The following is a 16,649-nucleotide window of genomic DNA, read 5'->3' on the forward strand; positions in this document are numbered from 1 at the left end:
TAGGTCAACTCCTTATTATCAGGCTTCTCTATAAGTCTCTTAGGTCAACTCCTTATTATCAGGCTGCTCTATAAGTCTCTTTGGTCAACTCCTTATTGTCAGGCTGCTCTATAAGTCTCTTAAGTCAACTCCTTATTATCAGGCTGCTCTATAAGTCTCTTAGGTCAACTCCTTATTATCAGGCTGCTCTATAAGTCTCTTAGGTCAACTCCTTATTATCAGGCTGCTCTATAAGTCTCTTAGTTCAACTCCTTATTATCAGGCTGCTCTATAAGTCTCTTAGGTCAACTCCTTATTATCAGGCTGCTCTATAAGTCTCTTAGGTCAACTCCTTATTATCAGGCTGCTCTATAAGTCTCTTAAGTCAACTCCTTATGATCAGGCTGCTCTATAAGTCTCTTAAGTCAACTCCTTTATCAGGCTGCTCTATAAGTCTCTTAGGTCAACTCCTTATTATCAGGCTGCTCTATAAGTCTCTGAGGTCAACTCCTTATTATCAGGCTGCTCTATAAGTCTCTTTAGTCAACTCCTTATTATCAGGCTGCTCTATCAGTCTCTTAGGTCAACTCCTTATTATCAGGCTGCTCTATACGTCTCTTAGGTCAACTCCTTATGATCAGGCTGCTCTATAAGTCTCTTAGGTCAACTCCTTGTATCAGGCTGCTCTATAAGTCTCTTGGTCAACTCCTTATTATCAGGCTGCTCTATAAGTCTCTTAGGTCAACTCCTTATTATCAGGCTGCTCTATAAGTCTCTTAAGTCAACTCCTTATTATCAGGCTGCTCTATAAGTCTCTTAGGTCAACTCCTTTTTATCAGGCTGCTCTATAAGTCTCTTAGGTCAACTCCTTATTAGCAGGCTGCTCTATACGTCTCTTAGGTCAACTCCTTATTATCAGGCTGCTCTAGAAGTCTCTTAAGTCAACTCCTTATGGTCAGGCTGCTCTATAAGTCTCTTAGGTCAACTCCTTATTATCAGGCTGCTCTATAAGTCTCTTAGGTCAACTCCTTATCAGGCTGCTCTATACGTCTCTTAGGTCAACTCCTTATCAGGCTGCTCTATACGTCTCTTAGGTCAACTCCTTATTATCAGGCTGCTCTATAAGTCTCTTAGGTCAACTCCTTATTATCAGGCTGCTCTATAAGTCTCTTAGGTCAACTCCTTATTATCAGGCTGCTCTATAAGTCTCTTTAGTCAACTCTTATTATCAGGCTGCTCCATAAGTCTCTTAAGTCAACTCCTTATTATCAGGCTGCTCTATAAGTCTCTTAGGTCAACTCCTTATTATCAGGCTGCTCTATAAGTCTCTTAGGTCAACTCCTTATTATCAGGCTGCTCTATAAGTCTCTTCGGTCAACTCCTTATTATCAGGCTGCTCTATAAGTCTCTTAAGTCAACTCCTTATTATCAGGCTGCTCTATAAGTCACTTAAGTCAACTCCTTATCAGGCTGCTCTATAAGTCTCTTCGGTCAACTCCTTATTATCAGGCTGCTCTATAAGTCTCTTAGGTCAACTCCTTATTATCAGGCTGCTCTATAAGTCTCTTAGGTCAACTCCTTATCAGGCTGCTCTATAAGTCTCTTAGGTCAACTCCTTATTATCAGGCTGCTCTATAAGTCTCTTAAGTCAACTCCTTGTTATCAGGCTGCTCTATAAGTCTCTTAGGTCAACTCCTTATTATCAGGCTGCTCTATAAGTCTCTTAGGTCAACTCCTTATTATCAGGCTGCTCTATAAGTCTCTTAAGTCAACTCCTTATTATCAGGCTGCTCTATAAGTCTCTTAGGTCAACTCCTTATTATCAGGCTGCTCTATAGGTCTCTTAGGTCAACTCCTTATTATCAGGCTGCTCTATAAGTCTCTTGGGTCAACTCCTTATTATCAGGCTGCTCTATAAGTCTCTTAGGTCAACTCCTTGTTATCAGGCTGCTCTATAAGTCTCTTAGGTCAACTCCTTGTTATCAGGCTGCTCTATAAGTCTCTTAGGTCAACTCCTTATTATCAGGCTGCTCTATAAGTCTCTTAGGTCAACTCAGGCTGCTCTATAAGTCTCTTAGGTCAACAGGCTGCTCTATAAGTATCTTCGGTCAACTCCTTTTGATCAGGCTGCTCTATAAGTCTCTTGTCAACTCCAGGCTGCTCTATAAGTCTCTTAAGTCAACTCCTTATTATCAGGCTGCTCTATAAGTCTCTTAGGTCAACACCTTATGATCAGGCTGCTCTATAAGTCTCTTAAGTCAACTCCTTATTATCAGGCTGCTCTATAAGTCTCTTAGGTCAACTCCTTATTAGGCTGCTCTATAAGTCTCTTAGGTCAACTCCTTATTAGGCTGCTCTATAAGTCTCTTAGGTCAGTCTCTTAGGTCAACTCCTTATTATCAGGCTGCTCTATAAGTCTCTTAAGTCAACTCCTTATTATCAGGCTGCTCTATAAGTCTCTTAGGCCAACTCCTTATTATCAGGCTGCTCTATAAGTCTCTTAAGTCAACTCCTTTTTATCAGGCTGCTCTATAAGTGCAGGCCGTGGTGACGTGGTTACCTTCCAGGGCGAGGGCCTTGTGGAGGGTCCTGGTTGCGTCCTCCAGCTGGACTGGCCCGACTTGGTGGGTGACTCGCTCGCGGTAGGTGGGCGGGGCTCCGAGCGGCTGTGGAAGCAGCTCATGCTGCGATGCGATTGGACAGGGCTGCTGCAGGTGCAGCTGCTGCTGTTTCCCCCAAACGTAGTCCAGCAGGACGTCGCTGTACGCCCCCTCCTCCCTCCACTCCCTCTAGCCCTCCCCCGCCCTCAGATGGGCCGGAGGAGGAGTCCTGGGAGCGGGGGGGTGGAGGATGGAGGGGGAGGGGCTTGAGGGTCTGAAGAGTCTCTGGCAGGTCAGTCCTGAAAGAGACAAGGGACACCATCATGGTGGATCACATGATCACCTGGTGGGGGGGGGGGGGGGCGGACCAGGTATTTATTCTAGTTTCACCCAAAATTATATTTCACATATTAATGAATCAATGATGAGAGATCACATTCCCCTGAATAGATCATCTATAAGTCCTTTAGATCACATCTATCAGGCTGAATAAGTCAACTCCCTTGATAGGCTGCTCTAATTCCCTGAGTCAACTCCTTATCAGGCTGCTCTATAAGTCTCTTAGGTCAACTCCTTATTATCAGGCTGCTCTATAAGTCTCTTAGGTCAACTCCTTATCAGGCTGCTCTATACGTCTCTCTTAGTCAACTCCTTATCAGGCTGCTCTATAAGTCTCTTAGGTCAACTCATATATCAGGCTGCTCTATAACCTTATGTCAACTCCTTATGATCAGGCTGCTCTATAGTCTCTTAGGTCAACTCCTTATTATCAGGCTGCTCTATAAGTCTCTCAAAGTCAACTCCTTATTATCAGGCTGCTCTATAAGTCTCAGGCCTTATTATCAGGTTGCTATATAAGTCTCTTACATCAACACCTTATGATCAGGCTGCTCTATAAGTCTCTTAGTCAACTCCTTATTATCAGGCTGCTCTATAAGTCTCTTAGGTCAACTCCTTATCAGGCTGCTCTATAAGTCTCTTCGTCAACTCCTTATTATCAGGCTGCTATATAAGTCTCTTAGTCAACTCCTTATCAGGCTGCTCTATAAGTCTCTTAGGTCAACTCCTTATTATCAGGCTGCTCTATAAGTCTCTTAGGTCAACTCCTTATTATCAGGCTGCTCTATAAGTCTCTTAAGTCAACTCCTTATTATCAGGCTGCTCTATAAGTCTCTTAGGTCAACTCCTTATTATCAGGCTGCTCTATAAGTCTCTTAGGTCAACTCCTTATGATCAGGCTGCTCTATAAGTCTCTTAGGTCAACACCTTATGATCAGGCTGCTCTATAAGTCTCTTAGGTCAACACCTTATGATCAGGCTGCTCTATAAGTCTCTTAAGTCAACTCCTTATTATCAGGCTGCTCTATAAGTCTCTTAGGTCAACACCTTATGATCAGGCTGCCATAAGTCTCTTAAGTCAACTCCTTATTATCAGGCTGCTCTATAAGTCTCTTAGGTCAACTCCTTATCAGGCTGCTCTATAAGTCTCTTAGGTCAACTCCTTATTATCAGGCTGCTCTATAAGTCTCTTAAGTCAACTCCTTATTATCAGGCTGCTCTATAAGTCTCTTAGGCCAACTCCTTATTATCAGGCTGCTCTATAAGTCTCTTATATCAAGTCAACCCTTATCAGGCTGCTCTATAAGTGCAGGTGGGGTGACGGGGTCTTCCAGGCCGCCAGGAGGAAGGCCTAAATCTCCTCCCGCTGAGTCGCGGTAGGTGGGCGGGGCTCCGAGCGGCTCGGGGGAGGAGCCGTGGAAGAGCAGCTCATGCTGCGATGCGATTGGATGCCGGCTGTGGGGCTGCTGCAGGTGCAGCTGCTGCTGTTTCCCCCAAACGTAGTCCAGCAGGACGTCGCTGTACGCCGCCCCCCCGCGCCCCTCCTCCCCGCTCCACTCCCCTCTAAGCCCCTCCCCCCCGCGCCCCTCAGATGGGCCGGAGGAGGAGTCCTGGGAGCTGGGGTGGTAATGGAGGGGAGGGGCTTGTACGCCCCGCGCCTCCTCCCATCCCTCCCTCTAAGCCCCTCCCCCCCGCGCCCCTCAGATGGGCCGGAGGAGGAGTCCTGGGAGCGGGGGGGTGGAGGATGGAGGGGGAGGGGCTTGAGGGTCTGAAGAGTCTCTGGCAGGTCAGTCCTGAAAGAGACAAGGGACACCATCATGGTGGATCACATGATCACCTGGTGGGGGGGGGGGGGGGCGGACCAGGTATTTATTCTAGTTTCACCCAAAATTATATTTCACATATTAATGAATCAATGATGAGAGATCACATTCCCCTGAATAGATCACATTCCTATAAATAGATCACATTCCCCTGAATAGATCACATTCCTACAAATAGATCACATTCCCCTGAGTAGATCACATTCCCCATAATAGATCACATTCATATGAATAGATCACATTCGCCTGAATAGATCATATTCCTATGAATAGATCACATTCCCCTGAATAGATCACATTCATATGAATAGATCATATTCCTATGAATAGATCACTTTCCTCTGAATAGATCACATTCCTATGAATAGATAACTTTCCTCTGAATAGATAACTTTCCTATGAATAGATCACATTCCCCTGAATAGATCACATTCATATGAATAGATCTCTTTCCTCACCACTGCTGTAATGGTGGTCCCCACCAGGGCAGTAAGAGAAGCAGAGTGTGTACCTGATGTGCAGAGAGCTCCTCCTGGTCTTGTTCTGGAAGAGGACTACAGGAGAACCACTAGAGACCAGCAGGGGCCGGGACCCCCCATCATCTGGGCACAGACAGGGAGACAACAGACAGACAACAGACAGAGAGACAACATACATAAATACAACCGACAGAGAGACAACAGACATACAACAGACAGAGAGACAACATACATAAATACAACCGACAGAGAGACAACATACAGAGAGACAACAGACAGGGAGACAACAGACAGACAACAGACAGAGAGACAACATACATAAATACAACCGACAGAGAGACAACAGACAGAGACAACATACATAAATACAACCGACAGAGAGACAACAGACATAGAACAGACAGAGAGACAACATACATAAATACAACCGACAGAGAGACAACACACATAAATACAACCGACAGAGAGACAACAGACATACAACAGACAGAGAGACAACATACATAAATACAACCGACAGAGACAACAGACAGAGACAACAGACAGACAAAAGACAGAGAGACAACAGACAGAGAGACAACATACATAAATACAACCGACAGAGAGACAACATACAGAGAGACAACAGACATACAACAGACAGAGAGACAACATACATAAATACAACCGACAGAGAGACAACAGACATACAACAGACAGAGAGACAACATACATAAATACAACCGACAGAGAGACAACATACATAAATACAACCGACAGAGAGACAACATACAGAGAGACAACAGACAGGGAGACAACAGACAGACAACAGACAGAGAGACAACATACATAAATACAACCGACAGAGACAACAGACAGACAAAAGACAGAGAGACAACAGACAGAGAGACAACATACATAAATACAACCGACAGAGAGACAACATACATAAATACAACCGACAGAGAGACAACAGACAGGGAGACAACAGACAGACACCAGACAGAGACAACATACATAAATACAACCGACAGAGACAACAGACAGACAAAAGACAGAGGACAGACAACAGACAGAGAGACAACATACATAAATACAACCGACAGAGACAACAGACAGACAAAAGACAGACAACAGACAGAGACAACATACATAAATACAACCGACAGAGACAACAGACATAAAGACAACAGGAGACAACAGACATACAACAGACAGAGAGACAACATACATACAACAGACAGAGACAACATACAGACAAAAGACAGAGAGACAACAGACAGAGAGACAACAGACAGACAAAAGACAGAGAGACAACAGACAGAGAGACAACATACATAAATACAACCGACAGAGAGACAACAGACAGACAAAAGACAGAGACAACAGACAGAGAGACAACATACATAAATACAACCGACAGAGAGACAACATACATAAATACAACCGACAGAGGAACAACAGACAGACAACAGACAGAGAGACAACATACATAAATACAACCGACAGAGAGAAAACAGACAGAGAGACAACATACATAAATACAACCGACAGAGAGACAACAGAGAGACAACAGACAGAGAGACAACATACATAAATAGAACCGACAGAGAGACGACAGACAAAAGAACCGACAGAGAGACAACAGACAGACAACATACAGAGAGACAACAGACAGAGAGACAACAGACATAGATACAACAGACAGACAACAGACAGAGAGACAACAGACATAAATACAACAGACAGAGAGACAACATACATAAATACAACCGACAGAGAGACAACAGACAGACAACAGACAGAGAGACAACAGAGAGACAACAGAGAGATAACATACAGAGAGACAACATACAGACAACAGACAGACAACAGACAGAGAGACAACAGACAGACTGTGATGTCACAGTGATGTCAGTGGAAGTTACCGTTTTCTATTCCTGGGGAGTCTGAAGTGGAGCTGCTCTCTGACCTCACAGTGTCTGGACACACACAGACACACACACACAGACACACACACACACAGACACACACACAGACACACACAGACACACACACACAGACACACACACACACACACACACACACACACACACACACACACACACACACACAGACACACACACACACAGACACACACACAGACACACAGACACACACACACACACACACACACAGACACACACACAGACACACACACACACAGACACACACACAGACACATACACACAGACACACACACACACACACAGACACACACACAGACACACACACACACAGACACACACACACAGACACACACAGACACACACACAGACACAGACACACACACAGACACACACAGACACACAGACACACAGACACACACAGACACACACACACAGACACACACACACAGACACACACACAGACACACACACACACACAGACACACACACAGACACACACACAGACACACACACACAGACACACACAGACACACACAGACACACACACAGACACACACACACACACACAGACACACACACACACACACGCACAGACACAAACACAGACACACACACAGACACACAGACACACACACACACACACACACACACACACACACAGACACACACAGACACACACACACACACACTCCGAATCATGTCGTTGTCTTCCTGAAACAATGGCTTCTCATGTACTGCCTGCTGTGTGTGTCTGTGTGTGTGTCTGTGTGTGTGTCTGTGTGTGTGTGTGTGTGTCTGTGTGTGTCTGTGTGTGTGTCTGTGTGTGTGTGTGTGTGTGTGTCTGTGTGTGTGTGTGTGTGTGTGTGTGTGTGTGTGTCTGTGTGTGTGTATGTGTGTGTCTGTGTGTGTATCTGTGTGTGTGTATGTGTGTGTGTGTTACCTGTGTGGCAGCCTCTGTGTACGGTCCTCTTGCCGTGGTGTGTGTGGATATGCGTGTTGTGTTCAGGGTCGTTGTGTTTCCTCAGAGCTCCACTGAATAGATTTTTCTTCGGCTTTGAACGCTGAGAGTCTTCATCCTGAAGATACACACACACACACACAGAAACAGACACACACACACACAGACACACACACACACACAGAAACAGACAGAAACAGACAGACACATACACACACACACACACAGACACACACACACACAGAAACAGACAGAAACACACACAGAAACAGACAGAAACAGACAGACACACACACACAGACACACACAGACACAGACACACACAGACACACACAGACAGGTATGATCATGTCAGCTGATTCAGTGATAAATGGACTCTTTATCGCCCCCACAGGTTAAAGGTGGTAATACGAGCTGCTTAGCACCTCATGTCTTACCTCATGTCTCATGTCTCACCTCATGTCTCACCTCATGTCTCATGTCTCACCTCATGTCTCACCTCATGTCTCACCTCATGTCTCACCTCATGTCTTACCTCATGTCTCACCTCATGTCTCACCTCATGTCACATGTCTCACCTCATGTCTCATGTCTCACCTCATGTCTCACCTCATGTCTCACCTCATGTCTCACCTCATGTCACATGTCTCACCTCATGTCTCACCTCATGTCTCACCTCGTCACATGTCTCACCTCATGTCTCACCTCATGTCTCACCTCATGTCTCACCTCATGTCTCACCTCATGTCTCATGTCTCACCTCATGTCTCACCTCATGTCTCACCTCATGTCACATGTCTCACCTCATGTCTCACCTCATGTCTCACCTCATGTCTCATGTCTCACCTCATGTCTCACCTCATGTCTCACCTCATGTCTCACCTCATGTCTCACCTCATGTCTCACCTCATGTCTCACCTCATGTCTCACCTCATGTCTCACCTCATGTCTCACCTCATGTCTCACCTCATGTCTCACCTCATGTCTCACCTCATGTCTCACCTCATGTCTCACCTCATGTCCTACCTCATGTCTTACCTCATGTCTCACCTCATGTCTTACCTCATGTCACATGTCTCACCTCTCACCTCATGTCTCATGTCTCACCTCATGTCTCACCTCATGTCTCACCTCATGTCTTACCTCATGTCTTACCTCATGTCACACTTCATGTCTCACCTCATGTCTCATCTCATGTCTCACCTCATGTCTCATGTCTCATGTCTCACCTCATGTCTCACCTCATGTCTTACCTCATGTCACATGTCTCACCTCTCACCTCATGTCTCACCTCATATCTCACCTCATGTCTCATGTCTCACCTCATGTCTCACCTCATGTCTTACCTCATGTCTCATGTCTCACCTCATGTCTTACCTCATGTCTCATGTCTCACCTCATGTCTCATGTCTCACCTCATGTCTTACCTCATGTCTCGTCTCACCTCGTCACATGTCTCACCTCATGTCTCATGTCTCACCTCGTCACATGTCTCACCTCATGTCTTACCTCATGTCTCATGTCTCACCTCATGTCTTACCTCATGTCTCATGTCTTACCTCATGTCTCACCTCATGTCTTACCTCATGTCTCATGTCTCACCTCATGTCTTACCTCATGTCTCATGTCTCACCTCATGTCTCATGTCTCACCTCATGTCTTACCTCATGTCTCGTCTCACCTCGTCACATGTCTCACCTCATGTCTCATGTCTCACCTCATCACATGTCTCACCTCATGTCTTACCTCATGTCTCATGTCTCATGTCTCACCTCATGTCTTACCTCATGTCTCATGTCTCACCTCATGTCTCACCTCATGTCTTACCTCATGTCTCATGTCTTACCTCATGTCTCATGTCTCACCTCATGTCTCACCTCATGTCTCATGTCTCACCTCATGTCTCACCTCATGTCTCATGTCTCACCTCATGTCTTACCTCATGTCTCATGTCTCACCTCATGTCTTACCTCATGTCTCATGTCTCACCTCATGTCTCATGTCTCACCTCATGTCTTACCTCATGTCTCACCTCATGTCTCACCTCATGTCTCTCATGTCTCATGTCTCACCCCATGTCTCATGTCTTACCTCATGTCTCACCTCATGTCTTACCTCATGTCTCATGTCTTACCTCATGTCTCATGTCTCACCTCATGTCTTACCTCATGTCTCATGTCTTACCTCATGTCTCATGTCTCACCTCATGTCTCACCTCACCTCATGTCACATGTCTCACCTCATGTCTCACCTCATGTCTCACCTCATGTCTCGTCTCACCTCATGTCTTACCTCATGTCTCATGTCTCACCTCATGTCTCATGTCTCACCTCATGTCTTACCTCATGTCTCATGTCTCACCTCGTCACATGTCTCACCTCATGTCTTACCTCATGTCTCATGTCTCACATCATGTCTTACCTCATGTCTCATGTCTTACCTCATGTCTCACCTCATGTCTTACCTCATGTCTCATGTCTTACCTCATGTCTCATGTCTCACCTCATGTCTCATGTCTCACCTCATGTCTTACCTCATGTCTCATGTCTTACCTCATGTCTCACCTCATGTCTCACCTCATGTCTCACCTCATGTCTCACCTCATGTCTTACCTCATGTCTCACCTCATGTCTCACCTCATGTCTTACCTCATGTCTTACCTCATGTCTCATGTCTCACCTCATGTCTCACCTCATGTCACATGTCTCACCTCTCACCTCATGTCTCACCTCATGTCTCACCTCATGTCTTACCTCATGTCTTACCTCATGTCACACCTCATATCTCACCTCATGTCTCATGTCTCACCTCATGTCACATGTCTCACCTCATGTCTCATGTCTCACCTCATGTCTCACCTCATGTCTCATGTCTCACCTCATGTCACATGTCTCACCTCACCTCATGTCACATGTCTCACCTCATGTCTCACCTCATGTCTCATGTCTCACCTCATGTCTCACCTCATGTCTCATGTCTCACCTCATGTCTTACCTCATGTCTCATGTCTCACCTCATGTCTCATGTCTCACCTCATGTCTTACCTCATGTCTCACCTCATCACATGTCTCACCTCATGTCTCATGTCTCACCTCGTCACATGTCTCACCTCATGTCTTACCTCATGTCTCATGTCTCATGTCTCACCTCATGTCTTACCTCATGTCTCATGTCTTACCTCATGTCTCATGTCTTACCTCATGTCTCATGTCTCACCTCATGTCTCATGTCTCACCTCATGTCTCATGTCTCACCTCACCTCATGTCACATGTCTCACCTCATGTCTCACCTCATGTCTCGTCTCACCTCATGTCTCATGTCTCACCTCATGTCTTACCTCATGTCTCATGTCTCACCTCATGTCTCATGTCTCACCTCATGTATTACCTCATGTCTCACCTCGTCACATGTCTCACCTCATGTCTTACCTCATGTCTCATGTCTCACCTCATGTCTTACCTCATGTCTCATGTCTTACCTCATGTCTCATGTCTCACATCATGTCTTACCTCATGTCTCACCTCATGTCTTACCTCATGTCTCATGTCTTACCTCATGTCTCACCTCATGTCTCATGTCTCACCTCATGTCTCATGTCTCACCTCATGTCTCATGTCTCACCTCATGTCTCATGTCTCACCTCTTACCTCATGTCTCATGTCTTACCTCATGTCTCATGTCTCACCTCATGTCTCATGTCTCACCTCATGTCTTACCTCATGTCTCATGTCTCACCTCAAGTCTCACCTCATGTCTCACCTCATGTCTCATGTCTCATGTCTCACCTCATGTCTCATGTCTCACCTCATGTCTTACCTCATGTCTCATGTCTCACCTCATGTCTCACCTCATGTCTTACCTCATGTCTCATGTCTCACCTCATGTCTCATGTCTCACCTCATGTCTCACCTCATGTCTCACCTCATGTCTCACCTCTGATCTTGACTTCCTGTTTCCTTGGCGAGACGTCCCTCCTCTCCGTCTGACACAGGTCGGTTTCTCACCGGCCTCCAGGGGGAAGTCGGTTGGCACCGCCCCCGTCAGCTCCTGACCAATGACAGCACACCTGATCAGACATCGTACCCGACAACGAGTTCACCATCCAGTCCGGTCCAGGTTAGCATGGTCCGGTCCAGGTTAGCCCGGTCTGGTCCAGGTTAGCATGGTCTGGTCCAGGTTAGCCCGGTCCGGTACAGGTTAGCCCGGTCTGGTCCAGGTTAGCCCGGGCCGGTCCAGGCTAACGTCAGACCTCTGGTGCTGGACTACTGATGCAGAGTGATACTCGAGTTCTCGGTTCACATTTGGAATGTGTTGGTTCTGTAAATGTTTAAATACTCTTTGATTCTGTCCATTTTTTTCCTCTATTTCTTTTTCGGTGTTGTAGTCTGTAGTGAGCTGTTGCATTCTGGGAAAGTGTTTGTTCAGTGTTACAGTTTAATACACACGTTTAGTATGAAACGGATTGTTTCTCTCCTGACGAGCACCTGTGATGAGCTCTGATTGGATAACCCCTGTTGGAGGGCGGGGTCAATTGATGACATCACTCACCACCTCCTGCAGACAGATACGTCTCAGTTCAGCCAATCGAGTGCTCAGCAGCGCCTGCAGGCCCCGCCTCCTCTCCTGCAGCTCTGCCATTCGCTCCTTGTGCTTCCTTTCTGGACAGGTGACAGGGTCTGCACACGCACACGCACACACACACACACACACACACACACACACACACACACACACACACACACACACACACACACACACCTCATTACCAAACATCACCACCGTGTTGTTGCAGTTGGTTCTTACCAGATGTTGAGGTGAGTTGACCTTTGACCTCCATGGCTGGTGTTTCCCATGTGCCCCGCCCCCTCCCTCTCGGCCGCTCCACACACACTCGCTCCGCTCGAGATCAGCTGCTCTCACCTGGGAAGCAGACGAGCGTCACCATCGGGGTCAAACACCTGAGGTCATGTTCAGCTCACAGAACAACAGGAAGTCACAGAAACAGTGACTTCCTGTTGTGATCTGAGCCACTTCATTGGCCAACTTAAGAGGTGTATATATATATATATATATATACACATATATATGTATATATATATGTGTATATATAGATACATATATATATATATATGTATATATATACATGGATATATATGTATGTGTATATCTATATATACATACATATATATGTATATATATACATGTATATAGATACATATATATGTATATATATGTATATATATACATGTATATATGTATATATATATCTATATATACACATATATATATATGTATATATACATATATATATATATGTATGTATATATACACACACATGTATATATATACATATATTATTCAGCATGTATTAAACAGTTTATTCATCTTGCAGTTCCTGTTGACTACAGATAAATATATGTTATACCTTCTCCTTTCAGACATCTAACAGCTGCTTTTATTGTAATTATAATTAAAATAACTTCAACATAATGTATTGAAAAACAGAAGGATTATTAATTTATAATCTGATGTTTTAATATTTTAACTCTTTACCTTTAATACTTTACTAGTTTGTGTAAATATGAATCAGCTTCATCCTCCTATTGTGTGACAAAGTCCTCCTGAAGATAGACACACACACTGTGTGTGTGTGTGTGTGTGTGTGTGTGTGTGTGTGTGTGTGTGTGTGTGTGTGTGTGTGTGAAGATAAATGTAGGTCAGGCAGCAGATTCTCCGCATAGCAACAATGTCCAGCCCATGGAGCCAATAACCTTTCAACCCACGGGACATCAGTGTGTGTGTGTGTGTTACAGTTGACGGTCGTCTGGGTGACGTCACAGTGACATCACACATGCAGCAGGTGAGGGGGCGGAGTCACAGCCAGAAGAAACAAACAGAGCTGAAGCTCTCCAGGAGTCAGTGCCTCGTGCCTTGCTGGAAGAGCCGTCCAATCAGAGAGCTCCATACTGTTGTCGGGCAGCAGCCGAGTTCAGTTCTGATGATGGAGGCGTCTCCATAGCAACAGAAGCAGAGGCTCATGGGTAATGTAGTGTTTGGAAACATTTAGAATTGGAAAGAAGGTGAAACACAAAGTTGAACTAATATAACTATAATATGAAGTTAATAATATAGTCTCTATGTAATATACAATGGATGTATAAAATATCGTTATATATAATATGAAAATAATGTATTGTTGTATTTAATATTAATATGTAAAACAAAGTGTATATGAAATATGGTTATATATAATAAAACGTGAGTATATAATTTGTTATTGAATATAATATAAAGTTAATGTGTAATATAAAGTCTATGTATATAGTATTATATAATATCAAGTGAATGTATAATATAAGGTTGTATATAATAAAATGTTATTCGATAATATATGTATGTATATAATATAGAATGAATGTATAATATCATCTTTATATAATGTATGGTTATGTGTAATATAAAGTTGATATATAATAAATGGTTATATATAATTCAAAGTGAATGTATAATATAAGGTTGATACTATAATGCAAGGTTCATATGTAATATAAAGTTAATATATAATACATGGTTATATATAAGATACGATATTACTTTATTCATCCCCAAGCAGCATCAAACATGTACATATATACAATATAGTAAAAGAAAGTAGCAGGACATTAAAATTTAAATAAAGGAAAACATATGAACTAAATAATAATATGAAGTTAAGGTATAATATAAAGTTAATGTTCAATATATGGTTAGATAGAATATAAAGTGTATAATATAAAGTTAAAGTATAATATATATAGTTAATATAAAAGGTTGATATATAATATATGGTTGTTTGTAATATAAACATATGAAAAACTTTTTACTTTTTCAAGTCTCGAGTTTAATCTAAAGACATATAATGTATTAATGATGAATACAAAAATATAATAGTAGTTGTAGCAGCAAAGTATTTAACAGACATAAAATGAACAAAGAATAACACACAATGCAGATACAGACCAATATGTATTTACACATGCGTGTATAATTACACACGGATATATATATATATACAGTATGTATATACATACTGTATATATATATACATGAATATATATTTACAAATAATTAATTTGGTGTAAAATGTATGTTTACACATAAATATATATTTACACTTAAATATATATATATATATATAAATAAAGATATATAATTGAGATTTTAAATAATTGTAAAAGTGAATACCTAAAATGTTTAAAAAAATGAATTAACTGCACGATTTTTAATACAAATTAAAAAGCTGTTTCATATTACGATTACATATTGTATAAAATAAATTCATAATATACATTATATGTTATATGCATAATATAAATAGTGTATATTACTTCTATTTACAAACACATATTTGTAAACTACAAGTAGCCTACAGATCTAACAGGAAGTCGCTGTTTCCGCAACTTCCTGTTTATTCTTTGAAGGCACCTCAGACCTCCGGATTCATGATTCAATGTCCTATAATCGATTCATGTGTCGTCACTGATGAACCACGACCGACTTCCGGTTTCATTGGTCTGGTAAACAGGTGAGGAGTCCTTCAAAATAAAATTGAACACGCAGACGCACGCGCTCACACACGCGCGCTGGCACGTGGGTCTGGGTGCGGACAGCCCATAATAACAACAAGCGACAGGATACGGGTCGTCGCGGCGCGCGCGTCCTACCTGGGTCACCTGCGGCGGGGGTCGGTCCGGCGGCTCGTCGGTCACATGACCCAGAAACCCTCCTCCTCCGCCGGGGTCACACCTGTGCGATCGATCGGCTCATTGATTGTCGTCCTCGTGCAGCCACTCCGGGATCGAGGATCGATCATCGCGGATCGATGACCTGATCAGATGGAGGCTCCCTGCTCTTCATCCTCCCTCTCCTCCTCTTCATCGATACAGCAGCAGACTGAATAAAGCTGCGCTCCATCAGCACCGCGAGGCGCGCTCACGACGCTGCGGTTGCGCGCACGTACATGCGCGCGCACACTCTCCATGAGACGGATGTCTGTTAATCGAACAGGTCCATGTGCTGCTTATTGATCATGAGATAATCGATCCAGTTTTTCTTTATTGATGTCAAAATGTTTTTGTGTTTGGTAAAACACGACAAAATGAAGAAAATTAAGTTTTCTTAAAGAATTAAATTGAGTTTATAATAAATATATATTAAATAAATAATGTTTATTTTAAACTATATTATTATTCGTTATTATAGTATTATTACTATTATATATTTTTAATTATTACTAGGGCTGTGAAACGATTACAATTTTTAATCGGATTAATCACAGGTTTTTGTGGATTAATCATGATTAATCACATATTACCGATATTCTCGGTATATTTTGTGAGAACAGAGATTTATGACAAAAGACGGATATATACATTTATACATTCTTCTATACAATGGTGCTGCAACTCAGCAGTTATTTAGCAGTTTTCTTCCATATGGAACATTAATACATCTTCATCCTAAACAGAATGTTTAACCCTCCTGTTACCTTTCGGGTCAATTT

The 16,649-nt window shown here is 43.2% G+C and overlaps 1 protein-coding gene and 1 long non-coding RNA gene across 2 annotated transcripts in view; both read right to left on the bottom strand.

Moving 5' to 3' along the window:
* The window catches only part of LOC130200194 (uncharacterized), a 7,986-nt gene extending 5,398 nt beyond the window's left edge, over positions 1-2,588 (bottom strand). Inside the window, exon 1 of the long non-coding RNA XR_008832942.1 lies at positions 2,540-2,588. This is a non-coding gene — a long non-coding RNA (uncharacterized LOC130200194). The remainder of the gene's footprint in view (positions 1-2,539) is intronic.
* Positions 2,589-2,768: 180 nt separating this feature from the next.
* ccdc120a (coiled-coil domain containing 120a) lies at positions 2,769-16,057 on the bottom strand. The gene is made up of 10 exons (XM_056422026.1): positions 15,811-16,057; positions 12,911-13,027; positions 12,656-12,783; positions 12,041-12,154; positions 8,089-8,224; positions 7,128-7,181; positions 5,253-5,343; positions 4,577-4,711; positions 4,204-4,535; positions 2,769-2,878 (listed from the first exon to the last, which is right to left on the bottom strand). Exons 2-10 carry the CDS (start codon positions 12,942-12,944, stop codon positions 2,769-2,771), a joined length of 1,134 nt encoding a protein of 377 aa, XP_056278001.1. The 5' UTR covers positions 12,945-13,027; positions 15,811-16,057.
* Positions 16,058-16,649: the final 592 nt, after the last annotated feature.

Source organism: Pseudoliparis swirei, chromosome 9, assembly GCF_029220125.1.
Source record: "Pseudoliparis swirei isolate HS2019 ecotype Mariana Trench chromosome 9, NWPU_hadal_v1, whole genome shotgun sequence".
Taxonomy (NCBI): domain Eukaryota; kingdom Metazoa; phylum Chordata; class Actinopteri; order Perciformes; family Liparidae; genus Pseudoliparis; species Pseudoliparis swirei.